The following is a 19,961-nucleotide window of genomic DNA, read 5'->3' on the forward strand; positions in this document are numbered from 1 at the left end:
ATATAGCACTGGCACAGAGAGTAGATGTTATCTTGGAGTAACCGAGTGTCTCCCAGGGTTAGATAATAACATGTCAGTCAGAAGAGGGGGCGATTAGCCACACCGGCCAAGTCTGCAGCTCCCAGCCAAGGCCACACCTTGGTGGTGGACCCTCAGTGGCGTGGCGTGGCGTGTCTGGTGGGTCACCTTCCTATCTCTACTGTGAAATATCAGGTACATCAGGAAGTAATAGAACTAAATCTGAATTCTAGTCTTACATTTGACTCATTTAATATGTTCTCTTTGTATCACTTTATTTTTAATCACCAAGAAGCCTTCTGATTACGATTTACTCCCCACCTAGACCTGCCCACAAAAGTAGAATGCGCTGGCTTCCCTCAAGAGAATTTTAGCCCATCCAACATTTATAGTTCTTGTTGTAATTGAATACATTTGCATCTTCATATCAATCTTCAAAATTGTTTGCTCTTTGACCTGTAAGTCTGCTTCTGAGTTGTGAATTTGCTCCAGTCTTGCTGATACATCAGGTTTCTGAGCCCACAAGGCCATGGACCAAATTTTGGATGGTGGGAGATTTATCGGCTTGAGAAACAATCTAGTGACACTTGTGTGAGACTGACCTAGTCACGTGCTCCTTTCATGGCTGAGGCTTTATGTAGACTATAGAACGTATGGAGAACCATTGGCTAGACTATCTGTGCTTGTGATTCCAGAAGTTTTGTTTTAAGGGTGACATTAAGCATGCAATAATTTTTTGTTAAATCTGTGGTTGACACTTACAAATAGGACATAGTGTAAACATGCCATCTCAGGTTGAATAGCAAAAGAATTTGTCATTTTTGGAAAACAGTATATAACCTGCATAGGAAAAGCAGCTAGAATTTGATATAACATCTTTTTTCTTGCCATTAGTAAAATCCATCCTAGGTTTAAAACCAAATTTAGGAATTTAACTTTACAGCGGATGCCAGCAAAGTGCAGCAATAATATTCATGATACCTATTTCTGAGGGGCAATGTATTTCACATGGTTTTTGATGCTGCTGTGCAACTTGTGCATGACAGTAGTGATCTTAGCAACATTTCTCAGCATCACAGCAATGAAAAATTTCAGGAGGCAAATCTTCAGGATGACTTCTTTAATGTTTTTTATTATATAAAGGTATAAAAATATCCTGACGATGTGAGAGTTTTTGGACACATTTTTCTATCCTTAGGTGGAACAACTCTATGTAAGAATAACTGAAATCAATAGAACTGGTCTTGCCTGACAAGATATCACATTATACTCAAAGTTACTACTAAAAAAAATTTAAAAAGAAGGTTTCAATTTTGTCCACAGTCTCCTATTTTTCAGAAATTCCAGAGCACGTTTTTTGAAAGAAATAATTGTAACCCTGCACATTGAAAATGGAATCTGGGAACAAAGTTCCAAGTTTAGAAATGACTTTGTGAAGTATTTATGTATGAATACCTTCCTTTTTCCTCTGTGTCTTAGTTCATTTTGTGTTGCTATAAAGACATACCTGAGGCTGGATAATTTATAAAGAAGAAGGATTTATTGAGCTCATGATTCTGAGGGCTGGTGAGGGCCCCTGGCTGTTTCCATTTGTGGTAGAAGGCAGAAGGGGAGCAAGAGATCCCGTGGTGAGACAGGAAGTGAGAGAGAGAGAGAGAGAGAGAGAGAGAGAGGAGAGAGAGAGGTTTGGAGGCAGGTGCCAGGCTCTTTTTAACAACCAGATCTCTCAGAGACTAACAGAGTGAGAACTCACTCACCCTGAGGGAGGGAGGGCATTAATCCCTTCAGGGGGCATCTGTTCCCAGGACCCAATCACCTCTCATTAGGCCCCACCCCTACCATGGGGATCAAATTTCAACATGAGGTTTGGAGGGGACAGATATCCAAACCATAGCAGTCCATATTTGGAGAAATATGTAAAATTTGGGAGTTAACTTGACGCAGCTTGTCACTTTGGAGTTAAAGCTTAAAAGGGATTAGTTTTCCTAGAATTATTCTTCTCACACCTTTTTGTTCCTCTCTTCCTTCCTTTAGTCATTCAATTACTTGCTCATTTATTACTTCCATCATATTAGACTTACACAATGTTTATTTATGTATCTCCTAAGTCAAAGGCACTGTGCTAGGCATTGAGGATAAAATATACAAACTAACTACTGGCTCTTTCCTAAAGGTCTACATAGCTTAGCGTAAGAGAGATGGATAAGCACGTAATTAAAATATATGGCAAATGCTATTTTTTCAAGGCTCCAGAAAGTGCTATGCAAGTACAAAGGAAAGAATATAGAGCTAAGAATAGTTCTACCTAGGATATGTCAGTTAAATAAAAGCTGTACTAACAATATGTGTGTTCCACAATTGTGCATGTATCCTTATTCATAATGTTTACAAACTTCCCAATTCCCTGCTTTGATTCCCTATTAATTTTTTCCCTTCTCAATTTATTATTTCTAACTCACATATCTTTTACCTAAAGCTCACAGTGTTGTCATTAAAATAATTTATTTTCAGGAAAGCAATAAGTTTTCTCATAGCTTATCTGCTAAGCTCTGTGAAAAATGAGAAATGTTTTGGTGAAAAAAATTCAAAATAGATTTTGTGTATTTTGATAGGCGACACTGATATAGTCAGTCCACTCTTTTAAATTTTTTATATAATAAGGATAGTGAAAGAATGAAAACTAGGTCTTAGCTTCCTACTTCCCAATTTTCTCTTTTAGAAGATGGTAAATTATTAAAATAAGTTTTTTTCCTTATTGACACAACTGATATAGTTTTGAATTTAACTCAGGCTGATAAATACTGAGATACTTACACTATTCCCGGCATGATGTTATGTGCTCCATGTACATATACTACTGTGTATATATATTTTAGCTGTATCTAGTATATAACTAATATATAACGTATGAAAATACATAATATATATGATGTATATATCGTGTATAATTTATATATTACATATGTTGTATATTGTATATATTTACCACATATGAAAGGTGACTTGCTTTTTTAGTAAAAGGAGAAGACTTGGATGGGGGTACGCAAGACTTGCACATGCAAAATGCTGAACAGTAAGCAAGTAAAAAAGTCTTAAGGTGCTAAATTGAAAACAGTCAAGTTTTGCAGTTGATGTTCTCTTGGATGTCAAGAGGCGGAGAAACTGAGGCCAGCTGAGAGGCTGAGTAGGCTCTTCATGGGGAAGGCCAAACCTAGAACAGAAGTTCAAAGGCAGAATAGATTTGGTTATGTAGAAGGGAGATGCAACCAAGCTGAATATAAAGAAAAGGAGAGGAAACGTTTAGAATGGGGAACCAAACAAGCCTGGGTTCATCTGGAGCAAAGGTTCAAGTACCGACATTAGAGATAAAGGATACATAGCTGAGTGGCTGGTGCCGATGGGGAAGGGGAAAAAAAAAGACACATCTCAAAATATACATCCCAGAGTAAACAGTTCTGAGAGTCACTAACTAATGATGGAAATAATTACGGCCGTAAGTCTTTTGCAGAATCCTTGGTGTATTGATTTAATATGTCATTGTGTGTATCGCACGAACTGCCTCGCAGAGAAGATGAGACTCCTCCTTGGCATTTGCCCAGAGCAATCCTTACAGTGGCTTCCTGGCGATTCCGTGGGGCCCTGCAACAGTTTCAGCACATTAAGCTCACTTGCCAAACTGGAGAGTAGAGAAGAAAGACTATTCCCAGTGACTGACAAACCATGTCATTGAAAGCAGGTGGAGCATTTGGAAGGCCTTTTGCTCCGCAGCCGTCCTCAAAGAGTTAAGGGGGTGGCGTGGGGCAGAGCGAGAGAAAGCGCCCGCTCCCAGGCCGTGTAGAACTGTTGGCATTTCTTCCTCACCAGCTGCGTAGGGAACAAGCCATTTATTCTTTCCAGCTTTTCCTCAGCAACACGACAAAGCAGACCATTGCCTTTCAGACTGGCAATGCCTGAAGAATATCAGGTCAGGGAGGGAGAGGATTAAAGAGTCTCACAGATTGTCAAATTGTTAGTACCGAAGGAATCTTCCAAGTGGTCTGTAATTAAAGTCCACTCTGAAATTCAGGTGAAGGGCAAACATACACTAGAATGATTTTTTTCCTCAATTCTCTAATTCCCCATTGGTTACTACGAGGCAGGATTTTTAAAATTTGCCTTCTGGGTAGATTTAAGATTTTTCCAGATGGGCCTTGGGGCCTCTGGGTTAGAATTGTGTGAGGGACAAGGCTCTCAGGGTCCCCTCTTCCCTCTTTGAACAGAGAGAGTCTACTTTCATGATTCTTTGTAAATTGGGCTTTAAAAGAAACCTTTCTTCAAAGAAGCAAATAAAAAAATATTTAAAAATAAACCTCTTCACTTTATTTAAAATGTTATTTGTTACACGTATCTTCATGGAACCTAACCATCCTATAATATTATTCATAACTGAATATCTTTTCAAAATTCTTTCCTAGGAATTAGAAGAGCCCCAAACATGTGGGGCCCGTCAGGAATGTGTATAACTATGTGAAATGGCACGAAGGCATCCTTTCTCCATTGGGGCAGCTAAAATTTCCATGTCACTATTACCTACTGAGTAAAATAGAAAATTTCAGAAATACATATACTCTTTCCAGAAGGCTTATAGTCTTAGACTACGGGCAGAGTACAAACAAACTGAAATTTAACGCCGAAATGCCATTCATGTTTTTAAATAGAAGCACTGGCTCACCCCAACTGTCAAGGGTGTGGCTTGATTTAAACGAACACGGACGATGATAAAATTGAAGGCCCATCCATTGAAAATCTACACTTTTACCATCATAACCCTGCAGAGTCTCTTGTTAGTAAATGGAATGAGGTGAGGCCGCCAAAGTGAGAAAGGAAGCCATCCTTCTTCTAAAGAACACTTCTAAAGAACACTTCTCAACACACTACAATGGCAGTTAAATAATGGCTGTGGAAGCCATGGTGACTTTCTGAGTGAGTCAACTCCTCAATAACAATTAAACACATCTTTGATTAACTACTGAGGAGATTTATGAGCACTTTTGTTTTCCAAACTCTACCTTACTCAGTGGTGAAACGATGACTTCTAACATCCATCAGGTGAAAGTAGTCAGCCATGTTTAGAATGAAATGATGCACCAAATGAATTATTGAGTTTTGGAAGCTGTGCATCTTAGCCACCTTTTGAACTGGGATCCGGAATAGTGAATTTGAAAAAGGAAAAAGTGCTAGTTGCTTTGGAGTTCACATACACAGATCACAGCTCTGTTTGGTCTGAGAGAGAATAAATACTTCTTCAGAGTAACTCTCCAAGAACTCAAAGAAAAGGAGCTAAAGAAAAATCTGAGCCTCTCTCTCTTTCTCTCTCCCACTTTCTGTAGCTATGATGAAATGCCCATCGATCGAATAAAATATAGTGTAGGAGATAAGTCTTATAGCTACTTACCGTTACTCTAAGAAAGCAACAAAACAAGACTAGCTTGGGTTGGAGAGAAAATCTCCTGCATAATAAATGCTAAGTCCTAAAACAATACTTGCATGTCTAATTGGTAGGACACTCCAAGTTGGAGAATGAAAGGGTAATCTGTTTAAGTAAACTCAGTATCTAGAGTCTACTGGCCCTGACAATATTTTCTTAAAAAGAATATTTATGAAAGTTAATTGAATTCAATGATTGAGATTTTTATAATTTTTAAAGCTTAATTTTAAAATGTACACACAAATGACCACAAACCTGATTCTATAGCACTATAATGAATATTTGATTATCTTATTACTTTTGAAAGACAATGTATTTAAATAAAAGGGACAAAAATTATATAGTTTGTAATCAAACTAAAGCTTCTGAAGTAAACTTGTGATTCTTGCCAAATACCTAAATAGAGACCGAATTATAGCAGGACTACCAGGAAAGTAGATCTGTCAAAGCTGCTGTTATTCTGGAAAAGAAATTACAGTTTGCTAGACAAGAAGTCACTTGGTCCATGAAATAACTATGGACAGCATACAGGAAAAACAATGCCTTGGATATTGAAAAAAGTGGGCAAATATTTGTAGAATGAATTAAAAAAAACCCATAAATCAGAGAAAATGGAGGTCAAAAAACACATTGCATATAGCATAATGATTTATCTGGACATAATTGTTCTATCACGGTTCTAGCACTTTCTAGCTATGTGACGTTAGGAAAGTTGCTTAACACCTGTAGACCTGTCTCTTCGTTGGTAACATGGAGATATTGATAGTTACTTCAGAGGATGAATGTAAATCTTACATGAAGTATACTTTATTACCTAAACCACTTACCACAGTGTCTGGCTTGGCTAGCACTCTATAAATGTTAGCTCTCCACGTTACACTTTTGAAAAAAATTCAAGAACAGCATTAGAATTGCCCACAATTTGGTAACACAGAGAAGTGTCAATATGAAAGGATAGTGAAATTATAATAAATCAAGTGTGTTTGCCAAACAGTTGCTACAAACATATCATGATACCAGGATGTGTCTCTGCAGCAGGTGTTCTATCCCAGCATTGTGTTCACTGTGTAGGTGGACAGTTTCGGAACTTAAGTGGTTGTTTTTATTTAAATGTCAACTTAACCACAATCAGCTGAAGCTCTGAAAGGTTTAGGAAGTCGTCAGCTTTTTCAGGTAGTAGCTGGCAGAAGCAGGATTCCAACCCAGATCCCACGGGCTGCCGGGCTGTTCCCCTTAACCAGGGGGTCTTCCCCTCGGAGTCTCTCCCACAGAGTGATCACAGCGTTGGTGGCAAAGTCAAGCCTCACGTGCGTGGGCCATACTCCTGCTTTGTCTATTGCCCCTTTCCATATGGAAGGGAAGATACTAGAGAATTTTAGCTATTTGAAAAGTATATGTAGCACCAGATTTGCCCAAAATGAGCAGTTCATTTTGTGCCTTAAAGACTCAAGATATCCTTATTATCCAGAAACTCTCTGTGATCCAGGTCACAAAAGAAAGCAAGACATTCTGGGCCGTTCCACAGGACCTCAGCAAAGCCACGCAGAGTTTGGCTCATGGTGACCAGGACCTGGTTGGGAAAGCTGGTTCAGAGCTGGGGTTTTTGAAATTACTTGCAGAAATTTCTTCTATGATCTTACTCTGTCCAAGAAATTTTTCTCCACAGAAATTCTTTAGACAGAAATCTTTTCCTGGGCAAACTCGGTCAAATAGTGGGTCACCACAGCTATATTGTAAGAAAACCTGGGCTGTTCTGTAAGGACTCTGTGATGAATTTGTCATAGCATGTTGCGATGGTGTGGTATGGCAAATTCCTGGTTACTCTTTTATAGCAGTGTCGTGGAAAGTGTCAAAGCTACTTAACCTCCCCCACACCAAATCATCGGATATTAACGTCCTTTGCCAAACCAGCCTTCTTAAAAGCCTCTTGTCCTTGTATTTTCTTTTCTCTTAATCCCTGGCAGCTGAAAAGGAAAGACAAAAAATAATGACACCATTAACAGTGAAGAGCTGAGTCAGCTAGCTCAGGGATTTGGCTTTTTTTCCTTTATTTTCTCTGCCCCTTTCTGCCAGCTGGTTTCTCCAGGAATGACCGAATCATAGGTTTTCAACTACAAATATCTTACAAGAAGGTTTTTCTTTTTCCTTGACGAGAAAAAAGAAAAGTGAACCATTTTAATAAGCAGATTGTGTCTAGAAATGAAGATGCAGAATTACTTCACAGGATCACTGCAAGACCTCAAACTCCGAATCATATTTTAAATTTCCTGGAGTCCTATGCACAGGTTTGCAAAGTACTGTTCCAAGAGCTGTGGCTTCCAGGAACACCTGCTCCTTCATCAAGCTGATGCAAAGGCTAGCGGAAGGCAACTGAGCCTGTATTCAGAAAATAACAAATCACAAATAATGATTTTTGTCTTCTCTCTTCATTATGAGACCATTAAACCGAGTCAACGCCGCTACTGGCTTGAAAGCCTCACAAAGCCGAGATTTGTTTCATCCTCAGGATTTAGAAAACCGCCTAGCACATGGCAGGAACTTACTAAATAGTCAAAGAAGGGAGGTATAGAAGAAGAAGAAGAAAAAAAAGAAAGGAGAAAGTGAGGGGATTCAAACTTAAGGAAGTGGGATTTATTATCATCACCACTTTCAATACAGGGTGGTGCCTGTTCTCCTTGCGCCTGAGCCTGGCCGTGCACATGCACTGAACGCCGTTGATGGACAGTGACTCTGGGAGTTAATTCTCAAAGAGCAAATGAAGACAGAAAGCCAATGCTGCCAGAGGTTGAAAGGTTGAATCTATAAGTAATGCCTTCCACTCCTTCTTCTTAATCAGCCCTCCTGTCCCTCTTCCCGGCTTCTTTTAGCCTCATGAAATTGGCACTAGCCTCCCGCACCCCAAATAAAAAGAACCTTTTATATGTTTCTTTCTAACTAGAGTCAGTTAACGGCCGTTAATGTATTCCAGTATCTTCTCCATGTCTTTCGAACTTGAACGTTGCTTTTCTTTCAGTAAGGAACGCTGCTCGTTCGCCTTTCGATTTTCCATTGTGAGTGAATACATGTTTCTTCTTAATATTTTAAGCTTTCTGAGCCACTCTAAATATTATTAAAGGTTGTTTCTTTGTACACTTAAAATCAAATGCTCAAGACAGTCCTTTAAAGGGTGGACTGCAAACAGAAAGCAACACAAACACCGTCTCTGGGAATTATAACTGACAGGGTGATTGCTCTCTTTTTTCTGAATGCACATCAGAAAATTATCAGGTGTTAGAAGGCGTTACGAGAAGGGATGTGGCTGAGATAAAACTGAGAGTCAGCACCTACTGAAAACAGTACTCCTGGGCTTTAGTTCTTCCCCTGTCCAGACACGCTGTAAGAAATGCCGTGACCCAAGTCCTCTGGTATCTGTTTTAGTTACTAGTGGTAGGAATGATTAAAACAAACAACAGAAATCTTGCCCTGCCTGTGCACTCGGCCGGCTTATCCATACACAGGCAGCGGAAGATCCCGCAGGGAGGAACGCTCTGTCTCCAGTGTCAGGCGCTCTTTGCCTGTCGTCAGTGTAACTCATGGGAAAGAGGAAGCGACAGCCGGGGCCACGGCGCGTATGGCCCCTGTTTGGGGGTACTTGGGGAGAGGGAGAGTGGCACAGGGACACTGGAGCCGTTCTGTCACGTGGATGTGATGCCACCGCGGTGTGATTTGAGGCCAGCACACCTGGGACTCCCGACTTTCTGTGCTTTCTGCTCTTCAGGTGAACTTCTCTGCAAAGACGTTCAGTTGTCACGAAGAATATGAACATAAAACACCCTCACTGCTGCCCGTGCCTAAACCCCCCACGAGCACACGGCTTGTGGTGGTAACACTATTTGCGGCCAGAGCCGCGGCAGGGGAAGGATGATGTGTAAAATTGCTCTTCCATTAAGCCCTCGTGCGGGGTGCGGATCAGATTTTCTCCCCGCAGCTGTTGTCCTCTGCAGACTGGAGAACACAGGCTGCTGACTGCATTCCTCTAACGGATTTGTGACTCTTTTTTAAAATTTCAAGCTGGCAGTTGGTAGATAGAACCGCGTGTGAACTAAGTGGGTGAAGAGAATGAAAAGACCAGGAAGGCGTCAATAATTTAGGAGAACACCCAGTTTTCGCTCACATGCCAGGGGCTGTTCTGAACGATGTTATAAACTCGCTTAATCTTCACAAAAGCCTTATGAAGTAGGCGCTTTCGATTATTAGAACTGTGTTTGCCTTCCTCATTTAGTATTCCTTGGTTCAGATGTGTTTGCCGATGGCGTCAGGTTGCCGTGTAGTGCTCTGGGAGGAGCGCAAGCAGGAAGCAGACCCACCGTCTTGGTTCCAGTCTTGCTTTGCGGGGAGCCCTGGGGGTGACGCTGAGGGTACCACCCACCTTCTCTCCACCTCAGTGTCTTTATTTGCGAAATGAAGGAGTTAGACAGGATCAGTGGTTTTTGAATCTTTTTTTTTAAAAAAAGCATTTACCCTTTCTTTTGGGAGGATCTGGAAGCTCGATTTGCAAAGCTGGTCGAGCGGAAGCTGCCCTGTTTGAAGACAGCCCCGCACCCGCACCCGCACCCGCACCCGCACCCGCACCCGCACCCGGCTGGCACGCTGTCAGTGGCTCTATCGAACCTCTTTGAAGCCCTTTGTAAATCACCGAAGTAGCTGATGTCTAAATCCACTTTCAGCTCCGAAATGCTGCGATTCTTTCACGTTATTTTGACTTTTAGTGAATCATCATTTTTTCTGCCAGGAAAGCTTTTAGCACAGAGAACCCCAGTTATCTCTTGTGGATTTATTGCACCCATGACCTCAGCCACCCCACCGCAGAACACGGAGGGCGGACTCCACTCAGCTCCTCGGAACAACTGCTGCGAGTCACCAGACGGTGCGTAATGACAGTGGTTTTAGAGCTTCCTGTGGCCTTGCAGACCACACTCACTTCCTTTCACGGATCACCCCAAGGTCACTGGAAGCACGTGGCTGTCCGGCCGCTCCGGGGTAGCCTCCACAGCACACTTTCTCACCCTCGCCACCGCGCACACTTCGAGGACGAAGAGAAAGTCCCCAGGTCACCTTGGGTGCTCTGTTTGTTCCGTGCAGGTGAACAGTTACTCCTCAGCACAAAAAGGAGAAGAACGAGTCTCTTACTGACCTCAGGTGTAGAGCAGATTTTCAGCAGGTGGGGCAGTCAGGGCACAAGGGAGTCCCCACAGTGCTGCAGTCTGCAGTGAAGGACGTCAGGGTAAGAAGAGCCAAGTGCTTTCTCAACACTTCTCTTAGCGGGGTGTTAACATTTTCCGTTAACTTTCTCCGCTATTTTAAAATCTTTTTGTCTGGGCTCTTTTTGTAATGTATATTTTCTTGATCATAAAATACACCACATCTGGGAGAAAATGGACGCATTTTTTTTTTAGAGAGAGTTTAACAAAATACTCTAAAACAGAAACTTGTACAACCACCATTCAAGTTAAGAAATAGAATATTCTAGAACCCCAGGAGCCTGCAGGTACCCCTTTTCAATCAAAGCACCTTCTCCACATCTCACAAAGACAGGGTGACTGACCTTTATAGCAATCATATTCTTGCTTTCATGATACTTTTAGCTCTTATGACTATGTCTTGAACTGAAATGGTTTCGTTTAGCCTGTTTTTGAACTCTGTATAAATTGAATCATTCTGTACAAGTTTTTTTTCAGGGCTTACTTTTTACACTGAGCTATATGATAAAAAAAACTTAAATCTATTCGTATCTGGAGTTCATTCATTTTCAATACTGTAAATTATTAATACATTCTGAATTTTGAGTAACTATGAGTGATATTGCTATAAACCTCTAGTACAAATAAGCTTGCATAGCTCTAGGAGTAGAATTTCCAGGTTACAGGGCATGTATATATTTAGTTTTTCAGATAGTGCCACACTGTTTTCCAACATGGTTGTGTCTATAGTGAAACTAGCAGTGTACGAGAATTCACATGTTGTTGGTATTCTAAATATTTGCCAATCCAGAAGGCATGTAGGGGTATCGCGTATGGTTTAATTTTCATTTTCCTGACTAAAATGCCATTTTCATATGTTTGTTGACCATTTGTGCTTCTTCTTTTGAGATGTGCCTGTCAAATATCCTGCCTTCTGTGGTGGCTTCGTGCTGGGTCCACTTAGTTATTTTGCAACTGCCTCCCTTTTCTCTGCTGTTCTGAGTGGAGATTGGCCAGAAGAAAAATTAGTATAAGATTTGGATGGCAGCATGAAGACGCTATCATTGCTACACTCTGCAGTTTGGTGTAGGACAGTAGGTGCTACTGCTGCTTGCACATGTCACTGGTCACTTAGCAACATCCAGACGTACAGCTGGTCCTACTCCAACCAGATATCCATTTGACTTCTTTGAGTCCCAGACCAGGTATACATGCAGTTCCGTGGTAAAGGACACGAGCGTCTCCTCTGGTCACTGACATCATTGAGGATGGGGATGGACACATCCCCGGTTTTTCCCACAGGGTCTAGTTCTTCTTTGCTCTCCCCAGACCACTTCCTCTCTCACTGCCAGCCAGGCAGCCTAGGCTGATGTCAAGCCCGACATCAGATGCAAAGACAGCAGGCTTGTAGAGACCTCCCAATCAGCTCCTGCAAAATGTGGAAGGTAAAATCGGTATAACCCATCCCTTATTCTGTAACATTCACAGTGATTGCACCTTAACCAATACATTACCAAAACAAGAAAGGAAAATTATAGGCAAATCTCATAAAACATGAATGCAGTTGCAAAAATCTTAAAATATCAGCAAACCAAATTCAGCATGAGGAATCAGCTTTCTAAGAAATCTATTATGACAGATTTTCCTGTACTAAATAACACCATGACCCATAAATTGAACAGAAAGATTATATTCTATACCTTGCTTTGGCAGAAGAACACAATCAAACCTGTGAACGTGATCTTGGGATTGTTTTGAAGCAAATCCCAGACGTATCACCTAATCAATAGAGAGAGTGGATCAGAGGATGACTGGAAGGAATGTGAGGAGAACGGTGACCATCACAGTTTTTTTTTCCTAGCTTGCCTGGGCCTTTGGCTCAAGAGTGATGGTATTGGAAATAAATGAATATGGACATAGTCAAGGGAAATTTAGGGGGGAAATGGACAGGAGGAAGTAATGGATTGCAGCGCACACTTTTGGCAACAACATTCGAAAGCCCTGCGATCATGACAATTAAATGTGTCAAGGTATTTTCAGATTAAGACGTTATAGTGTACTACTATATGTTTAAGAAGTTACCAGTTCTGTGTCTATTAATTAAAAATTTATCTGAGGGAAGAGTTAGGTAAAAGTATTTCATTCAGCCCAGCAAACCTGCACACAGGAACTGTCATCTGGTGTATTGCCACTCGCAAGACCTTCCAGATCCCAGGGATTGGCGTAGGATAGTCAAGAGATCTGTGCTTCTCGAGTACGGCCGCTTTAAATTGTTCCATAGTCTGTGGCTTCCTCCTGACCCTCTATTCTTTAATTCCCCCATTTATAACATTAAGTGCGTTCTCTCTCTAAATTGTTTGACTTTTACATGAAAATAGCTGGCTGTTATACTATATTACGTCAACCACCATTCATTTCTTAATGCAGCCAGTACACTAACCCATGACATGGGCTTGATACATGCTTTAGTTCACAGCTCTTTTAAGTCTCTGTTTCTCTGTTTTTGTTTGTTTATTTGCTTTTGTTTGGTTGGTTTCTTATTCTTTTTGTCTTATTTTACTTATGAATGGGGAAACTTACTAGACTGTACGCCAAGAGCTGTTTTATCTATACCATAGTCACTGAGCTACTACTAATGACCCATGAACATTTGTTGGGGTTTAACAGTAACTGAAATGCTTAAAAGCTATAAGTTTTTAATTTGCTTTTTGACTTTATAGATCAGTATAAAGACAAGATCAGGTGAAGGAAGCATGAATGGTGTGTTTATGTTACATCATGTACTATAATAGTAAGGAAAATGTCATGATCTAACCTTAACTGAGGGCAAGCTGTGTACCAGGCACTGTTCTGATTTACGTATTAATTCTGTGGAATTACGTATTAATCAGAAATCCTGTGATGTAGGTACTATTGTTATCCCCATTTTCCAGATAACGAAATTGAGGCACAGAGAAATTAACTAACGTTTCCAAGGTAATGCATTTAGTATTTGGCTGGGCTGGGACCCACCTTGGGCAGTTTGATCACAGAGTTAAGGCTCCCAACTACTATACTATATTGGAATGAGAAGTTCTATTTGTGGCTCTACTGTGATTTTTTAAATTAAATGTAGGTAAACTGCTGATGCAAGTGAAATTTATAAAAAGTAGCTACATCAATGAGAGTTTAAAATCTTTTATTTCTGACTGAGCATGGTGGCTCATGACTGTAATCCCAGCACTTTGGGAAGCTGATGCAGGAGGATCACTTAAGGCCAGCCTGGGCAACATAGTAAGACCTGTCTCTATAAAAAATTTTTAAAAATTAGCCAGGCCATGGTGGCATGTGCCTGTAGTCCCAGCTACTTGGGGAGGCTTAGGCAGGAGGAGGATCACATGACCCCAGGAATTTTAGGCTGCAGTGAGTTATAGTCACGCCACTGCACTCTAGCCTGGGCAACAGAGTGAGATCCTATTTCTAAAAATAAAAAAATAAATAAAATCTTTTATTTATATGCATCACAGTTAGAAAAATTTTAAGGCAGTATATACTTTCTTCTAAATATTATGTTTAGCGGAAGTCTGCAGAAATGTCAATTCCTGTTTTTAAAAATAGAATCAATATGTTTGATTAGATATTTCTTGTTTAATCTTTTCTCCTACAACGGTGTCTTTCTTTTTGATATCTTTCCATTGTTAATATCACAGTTCACCTGCTAGCCAAAGAATTTCAGGAATACCATGTTAAGAATAACAATAACAACAAAAATAATTTTTGCCTTCTTTTTCTCCAAAATTCTGTTGCACTTAATAAAAACCTTAGTCATGAAAATGTACTGTCTGTGGTCATGGCACATCCTTTTTATTGACAATCACTGTTTTAGGGTGCTACCTATGATTTATTTAACTTCAGTGAAAAGTATATGTAAATCAGATATTGTATGAACAACGAGAGCAGTTAAGGGGCCATCCCTGAAACTAGTTATGGGGATTTCTGAGTTTGTCATGACTCTGAGAACCTTTGACTGTTGACTTTGACTGCAAGGGTTGCTTGCAATGATCGGGGTTCACACAGTTCTAAAATGCCTCCCTAGTGTTTAAGGTCCAGGTGGGCAGCAACTGTCTTTTCATCTTTGTGTCCCCAGCACATAACACATGGTAGGCACCTAATAATACTGAGTGAATGGGTCCATGAAGGAATGACCTTACACCACCACATCCACTCATACACAACTAAAAATTAATATACTTTGGTACTTAGGGTTTATGATGGTCTGTCATGTTCTTAGTATTTAGGCATGTTATTTATTTGTTTGTTTGCTTATTTATTTTTTTTAGAGATAGTCTTGCTCTGTCACTCCAGCTAGAGTGCAGTGGTGTCATCATATAACAGCTCACTGCAACCACAAAGTCCTGGGCTCAAGCGATCTTCCTGCCTCGGCCTCCCCTGTAGCTGGGACTGCAGTTGCACGCCACCACACCTGGCTAATTTTTCTATTTTTAATAGAGGCGGGGTCTCGCTCTTGCTCAGGCTGGTTTCGAATTCCTGAGCTCAAGTGATCCTCCCGTCTCGGCCTCCCAGAGTGCTAGGGTTACAGGTGAGAGCCACCAGACCCGGCCAGTTAGGCATTTGAAATTAAAGTTGTACTTTATTATTTTCTTTCTGCATGTAGAAATTATCTGTGTCTTTCTAAAAAATCATTAATGTTATTCAGTATAGCTTGAAATATTCCCAATTCAGGAACATCTTTTCTTTTATAACATTATAGAAGGTATTTTAAACATTTTAAGAAGTTTTTAGCTTTCGATATTAACAAACATTTGAGTATGATAAAAATCATCTTTAAGTAACAGCTAAAAAATTACTTTTCATTGTTGATTAAGTTTCCTGGACACTGGGGAAAGATACACTTTTCTCAACAGAAGCCCTTTATCATTTTGTTTCAGGATGTACTAAAAATATGTTTTGGGAAAACATATAATATTTAATTGGATTTTATATCATACTTATTGTATCAAAGTTGGTAAAATTGAAAAGACCTCCTTATATAACATTTATTCCCAAAGCCTTACACACACATGTTAATAAAATATTTTTCAACGTAATTCTTAGGCCCTTCTGTTATATGTGTGGTTTTGTAATGATCTCGAAGATATTTTCTGTAATTGTGATTTTTCAGGCCCTAGTAGCCTTTCCTAAACACTCACTTCTAACCAAGAGAGGAGATATCATGGATTGACCACATCTGTAGGTCTCCCAGCAACCTATATATAAGAAGCGAATGACCTTTGAAACAAAGGTCAACTATTGGATAACAATCACTTAATTTGTCCCAAGATGCTGATGTCAGCTTTGCACTCAGACCTCATCTGGCCTCATTCACCACCATTGGCCATCAGATCTAGGTATTCATGTTCAAATATAATAGTATAAAAAATTAAAATGGAGCAAGAATAGGGCTGAGAGATGACTCTTGGGAGTTGTACAAATGCACGGCCTTGTAAAGAAAGCCAAAGCAATGTAGCCACTGAGGACTGAATCATGGCCTGTTCCAGATGCATCTTTGCAAGGATGAAAATTTGGCTCTCACAGGTAGAAGAGACTCTTGAATATCTTTGTGATGATTTAAGGTGAAGAATTATATCTTGCACTTGGGAGCACTTGCTTGTCTGGACAAAACAAAGATTCGTTTTTTTTGAGTTTACATTTGTGTCCCAAATTTAGGTTTTAAACTTGTCAGATGGTGATCCCACTTTCTAGTTTTTCAGAATTTCTTGAAAAACTTTATTCAGTCTGAACCCCGCCTTATGTGACTATGTAGATTTCTGTCACGATGCCTCTCAGATTTCAACTTTCCAGCTGGAAGTTTCTAAAAGTATTGAGATTTCTGTCCTGCAGAAGAGTTTCCGTCTCTCTGACGGTTTCCAGTTTGCTTCCCTCAAACTTTTCCAGCTTTGTCATCACTGTCCCAGCTGAGGACTGGTGATCACACCAAGCATAGGTCCCTGTGTTTTCAGGCATATTAGCACTAGTTAAAATGGAAATAGAATAGCTCCTGGAGACGGAATTGCCCTTGTTTCATATGCTATATCCTTTCTAAAAGGCTTAAAATTTTATCTTAGTCTTCACGGATAGTAATTTTAGGCCATCTCTAATCTATGGTATGTCTTAGATACTTTTCCTAATAGTCCAGAGTCCATTATCTTCTATAGAATATCATTTTTATTATTTTCCCTAGGTTTTATCTGGCACTCGACCTCTTTAAAGCTTCTGCCCGTTCACAGGGCCTAATGGTATCCTCTAATTTATCCAATTTGCTTTTGCATTTACACTAGGAAAGCTGTTAGGTTATTCCATATATCTAGAGACTTCACAGTGCTCTTTTATTCATACAATTATAGATACCCAACATTTAAATAATTCTGTCCCCAAACATGCCCACCCATTGTGCATCCTTTTTCATGAAATCCTAAGCTCAGCATACCGAGCACGTGCGGAGCCCACTCAATCCATTCAACCTCTTGTTCCTTACTTCGTTTTCTAGCGAATTAACCATAACATGTTCCTTCGATTCCATAGAGTCATCTTTAAAAATTGCCTTTGCATTTGATCCGTTTTAAAGTTTTGAAAGAAGAAAGTAATGATTGTTTTTCCTTGGTGCACCTGTAGGCCAACGTACATGTGAGTTAAATAAGTGTGTGGTTACGGTCAAATACAATGACTCCTTTTTTTCCCACTGCACTGGAAATTTCTTTATCATCACCAAGGACTTTAAAAAAGTCTTCTTAAAGTATTCCCTGGAATTCTGTATTTGAATTACTCTTTAAATCAACATTTTATTTAGTGCCCACTGTCTAAGAGGCGCAGCGGCAGGTGGGTGAGGTAAGGGGTGTGCCCGTTCAGTCCCTGCAGTCAGAGTGCACAGCCTGGCAGGGAGACAGACAAGGAAAGAGGTCATTATAGTACACACTGTTCAAAATTGTATCAAGAGCAAAAACTGTTCCAATACTCGTAATAAAGCTTCCTGTATTTATTTTACATTAACAAAAAAGCAAACAGCTGAAAGGTCATAAGCTTAAAATTGAAATTCCTTTTAATTAATTTAATTTTAAACAAAATTAATTAAACTTTAATTTTTCACTTTAAATAAAAATTAATATTTATTTTTACCATATGGTTTGTATAGATGATCACCGTACCCTTGTAAGTACAAACTAGAAGACAAAGAGCCAATGGTTAGTGGGCATTGGTTCACGTAAATATATGGGACTGAATAGGGCCTTTCAGTCTTTTCTAACGTCACCTGGGAATGTGCCACCCACACAAGTAGCCTAGGCTGAGCTGGCTCTGAGTTTCAGTTTTATTGGGACGATCTGGCCGCTTCTGTGATAATATACTACACCTAAACCTCATATACTACCTGTCCTCTATGGGGTTAGTCATACAATCTGATCCTATTCAAACTCCACATTTTATAGAGAAGGAAACTGAGGTATCATTAAGCTACTTGTACCAGGTCACACAAACAGTTGGTAGGATTAGAACTTAATTTAAGATAAGGAAAAGATATTCTTGGTATTCACCAGTGACAGGTCTGCAGTAAACATTGACAGCGTCATATGGCAGCAAATATTAATAGGGTCGTTCATGGGAAACAATTTTGCTTATGAAGTGTTTTTTTCTCCTACTTAACTTGTTACATGAAGTTACATGAATACCCCCAATAATTTTTTTTCTTGTATGTATCAACAGAAGGTAGAGCTTAAAAATTAACGATAACATCTATCTTTATTTGTCACCATATTTTATCAAGACAGATCCCAATATGTTAATACCCTGTAATGTGATCACCAGCTCAGTTAATCCTTGGAGTCCTTTCATAGTTCAGTCACTGCTCTTGACTTGATGGTAGACCGTGTGCCTTGTTCAACTTTACATGCCAGCAAAAAATGCCAGGCACATGCTTGGTTTTTCCTCCCATCTCTCCAGCTACCCTTTCCTCTTTAGCCTTTTAGGGTGAAAAATCTCAGCAGTACTTAAATTGACTGCTGACGTCTTTGGGTTTAGAAATGACCTCTAGAAAAATCACAACAGTGGGCTGTGCCTATATAAATAAGAGGGCTGTGATTTTGCACTGAAGCTGATTCTAAACTTAGATTCTTACAAAATGAAAACCTGAGCTACCTACCAGCTGACCCAAATGCACATATAATATTTATTATTGAGGATGAAGGAGAAAGACTAATTACTCACTGGTCACTGCTGAGCTTTCTGGTTGCAATACTCTGTCTGCAGTCATTATCAACGGGTGATTTTACATTTGATCAATTTGTAGGTCATTCAAATAGACTTTCATATTTTAAACATAGAGCTCATTGTAATTCTCTTTCAACTAGGAAAAGCAATTTCACCCATTGTTTACTTCTATATTACACAAATAGTTAAATACTTCCGGCTGCAGCAAGTCTCTGCTTTAAAAATAGAAAATGCTACAGCATTTCTGGCCCATGCCCCGCACTGCACCCTACCAGCCCTGCTTCAAGGGTTTCTGCACGGAGTTCAGTGTGGAAGCCATTCTCCAGTTAGCACACAGGAACCTTCATGAAAGTCTGAAGGGAAGGGGGAAAAAATAGAAATACAGACGCTGATATTTCTTCTGGCTAGAGCACTTGCACTTATGACACCTGGTTGTCACAGACAAAAACATCAACCAAACCATGTCCGCAGATATTGCTGTTGAAAGGAACTGCGTTAAGCAGATCCTCACCAAAAGAAGGTTAGCAAGTAGAGAGGAATGTTCTCCTAAACGAGATGCTAGCTGGGGTATTCTGACCAGTCAAGGTTAGTACAGCAGCCATTTCAAATCTGTTGATGTCCTGAAATAAACTATATTGACCTGTTTTTGCAAATACTAACCCTAAACTGTGAGTGCTTTCCAGAATGCAGATTGAAATGTAAATGTTTGGCATGGCAGAGGACGACGGGCACTGTCTTCTCACCTATTAGCATATGGAAAAATGCATCTGCTGACTCATTTTTATGACTGGGGATCAAACATGATGGCGAACGCTGAGACTCTGGGCTGTTTACCTTTCTGTTTCAGCAGGTGTTTCTAAGTTGGTATGGAAACAAGGAAAGATGCTATTAAGCAGGAAAAGACTGTTTATAGGCAATATGGAAATTTTAAATCATGTAAATTAGACCATCAAGAAAGAGGACGATTTAGGCAAGAAAACGAATAGAGCAACTTCCTTAAGGTGCTATGACACAAAGTT

The 19,961-nt window shown here is 39.9% G+C and overlaps 1 protein-coding gene across 4 annotated transcripts in view; it reads left to right on the forward strand.

Moving 5' to 3' along the window:
• ASB5 (ankyrin repeat and SOCS box containing 5) overlaps nt 1–19,961 on the forward strand; it is a 68,151-nt gene that overhangs the window by 28,432 nt on the left and 19,758 nt on the right. Inside the window, exon 1 of one of the 4 annotated variants that reach the window (XM_012770722.3) lies at nt 16,098–16,278. The exons of the other annotated variants lie outside the window; for them this stretch is intronic. Within the exon in view, the coding sequence (XP_012626176.1) occupies nt 16,242–16,278 (37 nt within the window). The 5' untranslated portion in view covers nt 16,098–16,241. Of the gene's footprint in view, nt 1–16,097; nt 16,279–19,961 lie in introns of those variants that run through there. 4 annotated transcript variants of the gene reach the window in all.

This window comes from Microcebus murinus, chromosome 15 (assembly GCF_040939455.1).
Source record: "Microcebus murinus isolate Inina chromosome 15, M.murinus_Inina_mat1.0, whole genome shotgun sequence".
NCBI lineage: Eukaryota > Metazoa > Chordata > Mammalia > Primates > Cheirogaleidae > Microcebus > Microcebus murinus.